At 48.4% G+C, this 12,927-nt stretch overlaps 1 protein-coding gene across 1 annotated transcript; it reads right to left on the bottom strand.

Annotated features, from left to right (window-relative positions):
• Positions 1–545: 545 nt before the first annotated feature.
• LOC136580031 (POU domain, class 5, transcription factor 1.1-like) lies at positions 546–10,860 on the bottom strand. The gene is made up of 5 exons (XM_066580204.1): positions 10,294–10,860; positions 5,719–5,824; positions 5,460–5,597; positions 1,720–1,877; positions 546–797 (listed from the first exon to the last, which is right to left on the bottom strand). Exons 1-5 carry the CDS (start codon positions 10,858–10,860, stop codon positions 546–548), a joined length of 1,221 nt encoding a protein of 406 aa, XP_066436301.1.
• Positions 10,861–12,927: the final 2,067 nt, after the last annotated feature.

The following is a 12,927-nucleotide window of genomic DNA, read 5'->3' as shown; positions in this document are numbered from 1 at the left end:
CCATTCACTGTGACGGAGCTGCAATGCTGCGTACATCCCGTGGGCACACGCGGGGTTGGTTTGGGGTTTTTTTGGCTCTAGTCCTGGACATCCCTTTTAAGTTCTACAATTTACCCTCCCAGCCAGTCACTTCTATTAATCGTGAAGTCACCCTGGGCAGGTTTAAAGGCAATCCGGTCTACAAGACCTAGTTCTTATTAGCCATCCACTGAAAAGAAAAAATAAAAGTATGAGAAGTAGTCCAAAGTTAAGAAACCTTCCGCTCCCGGCTCTGCTCCTGACTACTTGATGCACGCTGTATGTATTGGTAGTCAGACACTACATGCTTCTCCGACTGGCCAATACCGCTCACATGGGCAACATTGGTCAATAAAGCAGGTGTAGTGACAGACTACTGATGCAGACTAGTGAACAGTGGGCATCAGGTAGTCAGAAGCGGTGCGGCCATCTTTGTTTCTCCAGGGGGGTTAATTTAAATAAAAACAGTCCTCTCAATGTAACAAAAGGCATTAAATCCTTTGCACTCACACCACAGTTCAACACATCTAGTCCCCAACTGGCATCCCATAGGGCATGGCATGCAGCATGGACACTTCATTCTTCTGACTGAATGCAGTAGTGTAGACTGCAGCGGTGGTTCCTGCTGGGGGTGCCATATATGTGGTCTCCTGGGGTAGAGGAGAAGCTTGCATAGGAGGATGGACCATGTGCTGCACCTCATACAGATCTCTACTGCACTTATCAGAGAGATACTGCTTTTCTTTTTGTCGGCGGTTGCAGAACCAGACCCTGACGACCTGCAAAAGCAGCAAGACAAATATACAAGAAGTCACAGGCAGCAGATGGTCACATCCCTGGACAATAAAGGCTCCTCATCTATTGAGCCTCTAAGTGAATTTGACCCATTTTGACCAATATTACATGAGGACCTAGCTGGTCTTGAGATCTAAAGTTACATCCTGTATTATCCTCCAGAGCTGCACTCACTATTCTGCTATTCTGAAGTCACTGTGTATATACACATTACTTATCCTGTACTGATCCTGAGTTACATTCTGTATTATACCCCATAGCTGCACTCACTATTCTGCTGGTGGAGTCACTGTGTCCATACATTACTCATCCTGTACTGCTCCTGAGTTACATCCTGTATTATACCCCAGAGCTGCACTCACTATTCTGCTGGTGGAGTCACTGTGTACATACATTACTTATCCTGTACTGACCCTGAGTTACATCCTGTATTATACTGCAGAGCTGCACTCACTATTCTGCTGGTGGAGTCACTGTGTACATACATTACTTATCCTGTACTGATCCTGAGTTACATCCTGTATTATACTCCAGAGCTGCACTCACTATTCTGCTGGTGGAGTCACTGTGTACATACATTACTTATCCTGTACTGCTCCTCAGTTACATCCTGTATTATACCCCAGAGCTGCACTCACTATTCTGCTGGTGGAGTCACTGTGTACATACATTACTTATCCTGTACTGATCCTGAGTTACATCCTGTATTATACTCCAGAGCTGCACTCACTATTCTGCTGGTGGAGTCACTGTGTACATACATTACTTATCCTGTACCGATCCTGAGTTACATCCTGTATTATACTCCAGAGCTGCACTTACTATTCTGCTGGTGGAGTCTTGGTGTACATCCTAGTAAAGGCCATGATCTTATAATACCCATTACGTGGTGAATCAGTTCCTTACATCATAGTCGGTCTTCAGTTCTTCCGCGATCTGTGTCATCTCCATCCTGCCGGGTTTGGGGTTCCTCAGGAAATAAGTCTCTAGGGAGAACTTCACCTTGTTCTCAAGGTTGGTTCTCTGTTTCCTCTTCTGATATCGGTTAACGAAAGCCTGAGCCTCTCCCGAATGCATCTTCTGAAGTGAAGAAGAGACCGGTCATTGCTCTGGCCATCACTTATAGGCAGTTATGCTTGGTACCTGCCCTGCTAGCGCCATGGCTGCTTATGGTGGCCATTGGTGATGACAGGTTCCCTTAAAGTACAAAACGCTTAGGAGTAGAACGCAAAGTTCTGCACTTTCTAACAGCAAATAGAAACATTCTTGCGTCCCTTCAGAAGATGAGCAGACAGATCATAAACACCAACGAGAAGCCAACATACCCCAAAAACCATAGACAACCCCACGTTGGGAAGGGCATGGTTTCTCCTTATGCCACACACTAACAGCGTTTACGTGGCATTTCTAAACGCCGTGGTAAACGCTGTACAATTCCTCCATTGATTTAACCCGGGCATGCCACGATTTTCAAGCGCCATCTCCATTTCTGTATGTTTTAGCGCTTTTTAATGCGCCCCATCACAATGATCGGCTGTGTTAAAAAAATGCAGTACAAGGTGTTCGAAAACACTCAATGGTTTGAAACGCTGTATTTTAGAATGTGCGAGACAGTGGCCTTAGGGAGAGCACCTCGAAGGTGGGAAGACACTTATAAGGTCATGCACATTCTTCTGGGGGATTTATACAAATGAGAAGATGGAACAGCACCACCTATTGGAAGACAGCACTCCTACAAGTCAGTATCTAACCTTTCACCAGGCCTTGTAACAATGATCAGTAATATAAGCCAAAGCCAGAATCTCCTCCTGAAGGAAGATATAACCATCTACTGAGGGTTTGGGGGTCTTTGCCCATCAGTGTGCAGTCAATTGCTGGCTGGGTGAGAGGCCCATGATGTAGGTTTGGAAGGGTATGGTTTCTCTTTTGGAAGACTCCTGCTCCTTACTAGGAGCTCTACTTAAGGAGAAACCATGCCCATCCCAACCTACATTCATGGACTTCTCACCCAGCCAGCAACTACTGCACATGAAGGGCAAAGACCCCAAAACAGCCTGTTCTGTGCATGGTTCTCGTGCTCCTATAGGACACTGACTTTGGCTCATATTCCAGTCATTGTTACAAGGCTTGTTAAAAGGTCTGACATTGATCTGCAGAAATGCGGCCTCCCATTAGGTGGCGCTAGAGAGGCATTGTTCTATCTTCACGTTTGTAACCCCAGGTAAGTATGCTGCCAGCAGTACGACCTTCCACAGCTAGGTGGAGTCCTGTTCGAACAGTGTAGCAGTGCCCCACATACACTCATATTCAAAACCAATCCCTCCCCTAGAAGTTGGCGGATGGATGAAACTGATTGTAACATTGCTATAAGCGATTACAATATCGGAGCAAAAGGACCAGTTTGGTGATGCCAAAAGCGACAGGAATTTAAGAGGGTCTTGGAATCAGGTAGGAACCTTCAAACGTCGGTGCAGAGATTATTCTGACTGCCATTATGGAGTCCGGAAGGAAGTTTTTCCCCCCAAATAGGCTAGCTGGCCTCTACCTCACTGGGTATTTTTGCCTTCCTCTGAATCAACAAGGAAGGGGGGGGAATAGATGGAACTGTATGGACATAGAAACACCGTATGTTAGGCTGAAGGGAGACCGTTTATTGTGGAGAACTGACCCCTTGTAGGGAGGCTCTAGTCCCCTGCTGTACCGCCACTAGCTTGGCTACAAGATGTGATACGGGGGGGGGGGGGGGGCATGGAGGCTCTAGTACCCTGTTGTACCACCTCTAGCTTGGATACTAGATGTGATACGGGGGTAATGGAGGCTCTAGTACCCTGATGTACCGTTTCTAGCTTGGATACTAGATGTGATACGGGGGTAATGGAGGCATACTGGTTCTGTATGGTATCCTGCAGCATATCACTCCACATTTGCTGTAACTAAGTCTCTAGATTGTGTTAACTTGTAGACCATGGAAGTTTGCGTCCCAGATGGTCCCATACATGTCCTATTGGTGATAAGTCTGGTGACCTGGCAGCCACAGAAGTGTGCCAATGTTGTGGGGGCTCCTGGGACCCCCTTGTATGTGCGGCCGAGCATTTTCCTGCTGGAAGCCGCTATGAGAGGAACACATGTGGCTGCAGGATGTCCTGAACATATCGGTGAGCTGTCATTGTCCCTTGTACCACTACTAGGGGGAAACCAATTGTCATATGCCATGGCCCCCCAGACCATCACACCAGCAGGGGGCAGTGTGCCGCTACACAGCAGAGGTAGGATGGAGGCGCTCCCCCTGAGGTCTCCAGACACGAACACGGCTGTCGCCAGCACCCAAACTAAACCTGGATTCATCGCTAAAGACAATCTGGTTTACTCTCTCACATCCACTGGTCCCAACACCTAACAGTCTGGTCAGACACTCCTCTCTACTGGTGGTCTGTAGGGGGCGTCCTGAGCCCGGTCACCTTGTGTCCTTACACATCCACTGGTCCCAACACCTCCTAACAGTCTGGTCAGACGCTCCTCTCTACTGGTGGTCTGTAGGGGGCGTCCTGAGCCCGGTCACCTTGTGTGCCCCCATCCACTGGTCCCAACGGCCCCTAACAGAACAGCCGGTGGGGGACAATTCATCGATGAGACCCTCCAGCTTCTCACATCCCAATAACGCGCCCCTCTCAGACTCTGGTAACGGGGTGAAATCTCTTCTCTGTGTCGTACAGGCGTCTAGTGGCCAACAAGCTCTACACAAGCAGAAGCAGAGGTCATGACACACAAGGAGCCTCCAAGAGCCTCTTATAGGCCAGGTTTTGTAGCAAAACAATGACTTCTTCTGGGGGCCGGAGTTTTTTTTTGTATAACAGTAGGTGCTGCTCAGGGGTGACGAGTGGTCGCTCAACTAGACATTGGGGGAATTTATTAAAGGGTTTTTACCCAGATTGCAAGTTATTCCCCTTCCACGGGACATTTGGAGAGGGAATAACTTATTGGTGCAGATCTCACTGCTAGCCCCTCCCCCATCCTTGAGATTGAGGTGGGGGGGGGGGGGGGGGGGCGCAGTGGCCTACTCACTGTGGGGTTACTGCACCCCCTTTAGTAAGGAGAATGAATTGAGCACTGGTTGCGCAAGCACACTGGTGCTCCATTCACTTTCAGTAGGGCTGTGGAGTACTGCCCAATGCGCCCTTCATACCGAGATTACTGCTGGGAGAGAAGCAACCCTACAGTGACAGGCAGAACAGGATATGGGAGTCCTGTTCTGGGGATCGACGGGGGTCTCAGCAGTGAGACCCCTACTGACCTGCAAGTTATCCCCTCTTGTGTGATAGGGGGATAACTTGCAATCTTGGTACAACCCGTTAAGAGGCACAAGCCTCTTCAGGCATTGGGCGCACGTCAGCTCCTCCCTGCACCTAGACGAGTGGACGGAAGGTCCGACCGTACATTTATGGTATATTTACACCCGTTTTCTGGTGCAAGCTGTAAATTAGTGTGTCAGTTCAGGGCATTGAGGAGTAAAAGTTGTGAATTTTTACATTTTACATTGAAAACTGGTATGAACAGTTGTGTCCCAGTTGTGTGACTAGAAGGGGCGCGGTGGGTTCTGGTCCTGATGGTCTCCTTCATGATCACCAAGTCTGATCCTCACCACCAACTTCTCACCTGCTCTAAGTTCTCATCCTTCCCGGCGGCCTCCAGCCAGCGGTGCAGAAAGGGCTTCAGCCGACACATGTTCTTGTAGCTCAGCTGGAAGGATTCAAACCTACAAATGGTCGTCTGACTGAACGTCTGGCCTGCAAGACAGAAGAGCGACATCTGAAGGTCTAAGCGCCAAGAAGTGCCCAACAGTGCTCAGCAACAATGGCAGGCTGGGACTTGTAGTTACATTACAGCTAGAAATGCCACCAAACTCACCATTCAGGATCCCGAGGGCGAAGCCGACATCTGCTTGTGTGTAGCCCAAGGATACTCGCTTAGTCCTCACTTCTTTTACAAACTGCTCCATCTCGCTGGGCGTTTCCTACAAAAAAGATAAACGCGTATAACTGCGCACATACAGCGGCGCTGGGTCAATGCACAGTGAGGAGTTCTAGAACTTTCTAGTATACAATAGTGGAAAATATATTAAGACCAGCATTTGAAGAGACGTTCTTAAAAGAAGTTGTACCAAGATTATTCCCTCCCCATTTATAGAATATCCACAGGACAGGAGATAACCTGCAGATCTGTGGTGGTCTCACTACCGAGACCCCCACCGGTCTCTAGATCAGGACACCTGTGTCCCAACATGCCAGTCACTGTGGGACCCCCCCCCCCCCCCGTGACATCAGAATGAAGGGAGCGCTGGCCGAGTGCGCCATTCATTTCAATGGGACTGACAAATACCCAAGTGGTGCTACTTCACTTTCAATGGGGCTGCGGAGATGCGGAATAGTATGCCCAACCAGGAGACAGTGTAGTAAAGAGGGCTGAGGACACAGGACCCCTGTTCGAGATCAGTGGGACCACCACCGCTCAGCAAGCTATGCCCCATCCTATGGATATAGGTTAACTTGCTATCTTGGTACAACCCCTTTGTTATTTCTACCAGTACTTGATGCATCTAATATAAGTGTATGCCAGGTCCAATCTAGAGTACATTTAGTATGATTTAGGTAAACCGCCGGCGAATCACGCCGGCCGACACTTCCCCTAGTGTTGCTATGTAAAGCGCCGGCACCTGACCACGAGCCGAGAATCATTGCGATTCTCCCCGGTCAGCCTATCTATTAGATATGGCTGACCGGCGGAGATTCAGGGGCAGCTTCCGCAGCGAAGCTTCGCCGTGGGATACCGCTTCGCCCGTGGACAGCCGGCCTTACACACAAGTATCGGTCTGGGCTAGCCACGCCCCTTTTTGAGAACCTGGCGGAGGACAAGTCACAAAATTCCTGCGCAAGCAAGGCTCGGGCAAAGTGTCAGAAATCACAGAGGTGGTTTTGTCTCAAGAGGCGGCGGCGGGATGGGGGCGGCAGCTACTGGGCCAAGGTCCCAACCCCTCTCCTCCCCTTGTCAGCAGCCAGCAATGGGAGGGGTGGGATAGGGCGGGAGCTTAGCAACTAGCTCCCGCCCCATCTCATTGCAAACAGCCGTCAAGGGGCGGAGGGGAGGAGAGAAGGGGGAGGGAGGTTAGTAGTTACGCTGCTAGACTCCCTCCCACCTCCCCTCTCCGGCAGCTGCCATAGGCTCCCGTAGGAGACTATGCAATGGCCAACGTATTCCGGCTGGAAAAGATAATTCCAGGATTATCTTTCCTGCTTGGCATAAAAGTGCCCGGCCAAAATACGCTATCTTGGCCGACCGCTTTTACACAGCGGTAAATCCCCCATATGATCTGATGCATTGGAATCCAATGCATCAGATGGTAGTGTATATCAGCCGGTCGTGAAAACGGCGGCAGATATACGCTCGTGCGAATAAAGCCTCAGGTCCGCGCTGCGAGAAAAGATAGGATCTGATCCATCTTTGGTGTGAGCTGCACAGAAGTTTCCATAGACTCCTATGGGAGCGGGATAACACGCAGCTTCCCATCGCGTGAACGGGCAATGTCACTGCTAATTAAGCTCGACAAGAGCTGGAAATCACCCAGTCACACGATTTTTGCACGAGCGAGATGCAATTTATTTAACACTAAAAGCGCGCTCGTGTGAAAGAGCCCCAACGAAGACGGCTTTCTGTAAGGTGAAGCCATCAGCAGCGCAGATCTCTCCTGATTGTATCAGTGCAGAGAAAATGTAACAATGTATCATTCTGGAGTCACTGGACACAATTGTAACATCAGCTGCGAGAACCTGTTGGACGATCATCGCTCAGTAGTCATTCAAACAAAACTGAGCTGCCGGTGATAGAAATGGCAGAGTGCAAGTACGCGGCCGTCAGCCTCAGGGCTCCTTTACACGACCGTATGCATTTTTTTTTTTTGCTGGTGTCGTAAATTCGCGTCATGGCCAGAGTTAATTAGCGATTTCTTATCCATTCACATGGCCTTCAGCGTGGTTTTTAAGCGAAAAAAAAAAATACGTTGCAACCGGAAAACCCTCGCTCGGCATAAATCCTCAGGATGCCTTTAAATGTCTAAATAGAGGCGCCTGTTAGCAGGGCTGGGACACTGCAAAAATGCCTCCCCCTCCTTTTTTCCCCTGCTCCCATGGGAGTCTATGGGAGCCGCCACCGTATATGTGTTGACCCATATTTATGGCACGCAAGTTCAGTTTTTCACGGTGCAGCGTTTTTACGTGCCGTATAGTCGCTCATGTGAGTGGATGCATTGAAAACCAATGCCTGAGATGGTCGCGGACATACGGTGGGGCATGAAAACACGCCGCTTAGGTGCTTGTGTGAAAGAAGCAGCAATATGCGCAAGCGTCACTTCATTCTATCTTTATTTCACTGTGGGTGAATGCAGAGAGCCTACAGTGAGGAAAAGAGGGGAGATGGGACCCCCCTGCTCTCAGCAATAGTGAGGGTCTTGGCAGTGAGACCCCCAGACTTCTCACACATTTTGTGGTGCAACTATAGGGGACGCGGTTACACCCGTGTCCCAGGAGCCTTTGGGGGCTCATCAGGCCTCTCTCCATATAGGGAGTCCAGTACTATAATGCTTATTTATAGTAATGGGCTCCCCATATGGAGGAGAGGCCTTATGGGCCCCCTAAGACTCCTAGGCCCGGGCCTATAGTTACACCAGTGGTTGGGGCCCTGTTCTAGGTTTTGCATTGGGGCCCAGGAACGCCTCTGGTCAGGTGATAAGTTAATCTTGGTACAACCTCTAATGCTCACGGCTGCTACTGTCTTCATTACAATGGAGTTGCAGACCTTAAAGTAAACACAAACAATTGCCTAAGGGCCCTTTTACACGGGACAAGTGTCAGCTGGGTTATTAATGATGGGTTCACAATTAGGTAAAACCTATGTTATACAAAGTCAGGGTGCATTCACCCGAGCGTAGGCGTATTTACGTTCGCACGTTTTTCGGCGATCATGACCAGAGCTACAAAAGCGTATTATCGTTTATTCCTACTTTGCAAACTATCTTTTCGGCCATCGAATATGCGTTGGCGCGTATTTCGGTCGCGTATGTTCCGTGTTTTTTTCGGGTTACCGTTTTTACGCGCCGTAAAATCGCCCATGCGAACGAATACATTCGAAACCAACGCCTCAGATGGTCACGTATATACGATTGGGTGCAAAAACACGCCGTTTATGCGCTCGTCTGCCCGCACCCTGAGGGTGAAGTCACACGAACGTATATCGGCTCGGTTTTCACGCTGAGACGATATACGTTGTCCTCATGTGCGGGGGGGGGGGGGGGGGGAAATGGAAGAGCCAGGAGCAGGAACTGAGCTCCCGCCCCCTCTCCGCCCCTCTGCACTATTTGTAATGAGAAGAGGCGGGGGCGGGGCTAAGTTCCGAGAATTAGCCCCGCCCCTGTCCCACCTCTCCCCATTGCAAATAGTGCAGAGGGGCAGAGAGGAGGCGGGAGCTCAGTTCCTGCACTTGGCTCTTCCATCCTCCCCCCCTTCACACGAGGACAACTTATATCGGCTCGGCGTAAAAACTGAGCCGATATACGTTCGTGTGAACGCACCCTCAGGGTGCGTTCACGCGAGCACATAAACGGCGCATTTTTGCACCCAATCGTATAAACGTGACCATCTGAGGCGTTCGTACGCACGATTTTACGGCGCGTAAAAACGGCAACCCGAAAAAAAACGGAACATATGCGACCGAAATACGCGCCAACGCATATTCGATGGCCGAAAAGATAGTTTGCAAAGTAGGAACAAACGAAAATACGCTTTCTAGCTCTGGTCGTGATCGGCGAAAAACGTTCTTTCCGGCGATTATACGCTGTGCTCGTGCGAACGTACCTCAGAGGGGGGAAAAAAAACCCTATGAACTGGAAATTCATGCCATACTACAGAAACAGTCAGTACCTAAAGATGCAGATGGTTCAAACTGATGTATCGAAACTAGGTGCACCTTAATTTTATTACTCCCTAATCGGGTCCATGATGCTTCACATCAAGGTTATATAGACAGTTATCCCATAGATATTAACAGAACTGCAGGGTAGATGGCAGTGTGCTGGTCTGCTCATCATCCAAGAGCAGCACCACTTTGGTGTGATGGCCATTTCTGGTACTGCAACTCATTTTCATTAGCTTGAAATCCATTAATGTGAAAATGAAACTGTCCAGACTCAGCAGCATACCCCCCTACAGTGCATGTCCCTTTATGGACCAGCACCCCCACATCCTCAGAGGATTCTGCAGTCAGGACTGTTCCTTTAAATACTAACCAGTTGCATGTTGGATCCCCATAGTCATGCTATGCTGGAATTAGATTAAAGCTTCTCCACAAGTTCTGCAAACTACAACCCCCAGCAAAGTGAGGACAGCTTGTTGGGACTTGTAGTGCTGTAGCTTTACTGTACAGGTGGTTACTCACCGGCATGTTCTCCCAGTAACCGAACAGCGCCTCATTGCCAGCTGCAGGGCTGGACCCGGTCACGGCTGCATCATGCTTCTTGGCCGCCTCCTTAGTGGAGGCGCTGTTGCACTGGCTGCTCTCAATGTTGGTGGCTGCAGGCTCTCCTGGGGGGCTCATGCTCTCTATAGTCGCGTACATATGGGAGTCGGGGACACTGATGCTTTTCTGGGGATTACCCTGCCAGGAGGTGTTATCCAAGTAATGGGGATAATACTGTGCGCTACCGAGGACAGTGAAGCTTGTGACCTCAGCTTTATCTTCCTTTTTAAGCAGGTCACAAGGGGTCTCCATCTGATGTGGGGGTCCGTGAAGAGTCCAGTTACTGGGGAGCTGCACTGTTGTGAGGGGGTTCCAAGTCATGACTTGAGTAGGCTGATCCCCTAAAGGCTGTACCCCAAAATCACTATTTTCCGGCTTCACTGTAGAAGAGAAGAAAGCTTGAGAAGGGTGAAGGTAACTCCCAAAACCTTCCTGCATCACCCCAGGATTCAGGGTGAAAGTGGGGTAAGCCTGCTGATTATACATGGCACCCCCCAAAAAATCACAGTCTCTAAATAATGAGGATTGAGCGGACGTCTGTGAAGAACCACCAAAGAAAAAGTTTACAAAAAGTTCAAAACTTTAAAACCAATCCCCCCCCAAACCTGGAGCACTGAGAGCCTAATAGCCTGCGGGGCATATAGCATTAAAGGGCTATTTACCCCTCCCCCTTGATAGTTATGTTAATTGGCCTTATCAGCCATTGACTCTTTGCACCACCTCCTCAATTTGCATCTCCCTGGAGTTTAATTAATTGCATTTTTAACCCTTTGTGGATTTCATTCATTTGCAACAATTTCATTTCAAAAGCTGTGAAACGAGCTGATTGCGCTGCTGAACTACAAGGAGCAGCATTTCCAAAGCGGACTGTAGTAGGAGTTATAGTTACTATTATTATATATTGTAGTTAAATGGCTAATATGAGACCCTGGAGTGGGAGTTAGCAGCGCCCCCTTATGGCCAGGGCTCTATGGTGATACTGCAATCAGAGATGGTGTCACTTTGGATTTGGATCAGTCTGTGGGGTCCATGCTGCTTCATGCGCCCTGATTTTGCAGTCGCCCGTGTACACTTGAGGCTAATATCAGGGGCGCTAATGTACTGCAATAATCAGAATGTGAATGTTTGATCAGTGGGGATTCGCAGCCTGGGACTCTCAGCTGGGGATCCCTGCCGATCAGATGCTTGAAGAGACCGCAGTGCTCAGGTAAGTACTGCAAGTACTTTCATTGGTCACATGGGCTGAGAGCAGCTCAGTCCCAGTTAAGCGAATAGGATTGAGTCGCAATACCAAGCACGACCACTGCACAAAGTACAGCACTGTACCTGGTATGGACTGAAGTGGCGCGGGACTTGCCCAAGAACTGCAGTATAATCAGACTGCTGATTGGTGGGGCTCCTGGGCAGCAGACCACAAGCGATGACATTTTGATGACCTATTTGATTAGATATCATAGTCCTGGAGCTGCCGCAGACAAGAGTGGCGCTGCTTATGAAAGAAAGCAGCCATGTTGCTTTCATTATGTTATACAATTCCTAGGAAAATAGATGTTGCAGAATTGCTAAATTATGTAGCGCCACCTAGAGGAAATATCCAATTTTTTTTGAAAGAAAGAAAAATGAATACTAGTACAGCTTTAACCCCTAGTGGGGTTTTAGCAATTTTACACGTGGCGGTTTTATGGCCCTATTCTTTTCCTGGCCTGCCAAAACTATTTTTCCTGTTTTTTTGGGACATATGGGGATATTTTTAATACCTTTTTTCACTGAATTTTGTTCAGTTTTTTTCATGTGTAAAAAAAAGTTTAAAAAAAATAAAAAGTTTTGAAAAATTTACAGTTCTTTGTTTTTATATTTAAATACAAGCGAAGTATAGGAATGGGTTCGCTATTGTTTCGGACATTTTGATATATAATTTGTATAATCTCCAATTACAGGGTGGATATGGCGGCGGTTTATGTTGGCGTTGGGTCGTTTTATTTTTTATACATATATATATTTTAATTTTATTCGGGGGCTCCAAAGGGCTCCTCTGTGATGAGATTGAGGGATACCATTTGGTTGCCATGGCAGCCTAGGGCCTTTTGAAGGCCCCCGGGGCTGCCATGACTGACTGCCTATTAAGTTGTGCTGCACAGATCACAGAGCATGCCCACAACACTCTCCCATAGAAGTCAATGGGTCCACTCCTGTCCTTAGTGACTGTGGCTTATGAGGCTGCTATAAAGTATCTCTCTAAATGACGTTAACTGCAGCTCAAGCAAGATGGCCGCCCCCACCGTCCTGTACAGAAATAGAATAAAAAAATCTGAAAATAAAACCTGATTAGAACATTTTAAAAATGTTTCACTATCTGGTTCTAATTAGTAAAAATAATATTGGTTATACAGTCCCTTTAATTTTTTTCCCCATCACTGACAGCACTTTACAGCAGGATGGAAAGTAAGCCTGGTCAGGATCAGGTTTCATCCGTTCTGCTGACATCTAATGGCCAATATAAAAACTGCAATGAATGCGGTTGTCCACAGAGCCTAAATACTTACACGGACCTGA

The sequence above is a fragment of the Eleutherodactylus coqui genome, chromosome 10 (assembly GCF_035609145.1).
Source record: "Eleutherodactylus coqui strain aEleCoq1 chromosome 10, aEleCoq1.hap1, whole genome shotgun sequence".
Taxonomy (NCBI): Eukaryota; Metazoa; Chordata; class Amphibia; order Anura; family Eleutherodactylidae; genus Eleutherodactylus; species Eleutherodactylus coqui.
The sequence above is the reverse complement of the archived record's forward strand: the minus strand, read 5'-3'. Positions and strand labels throughout refer to the sequence as shown.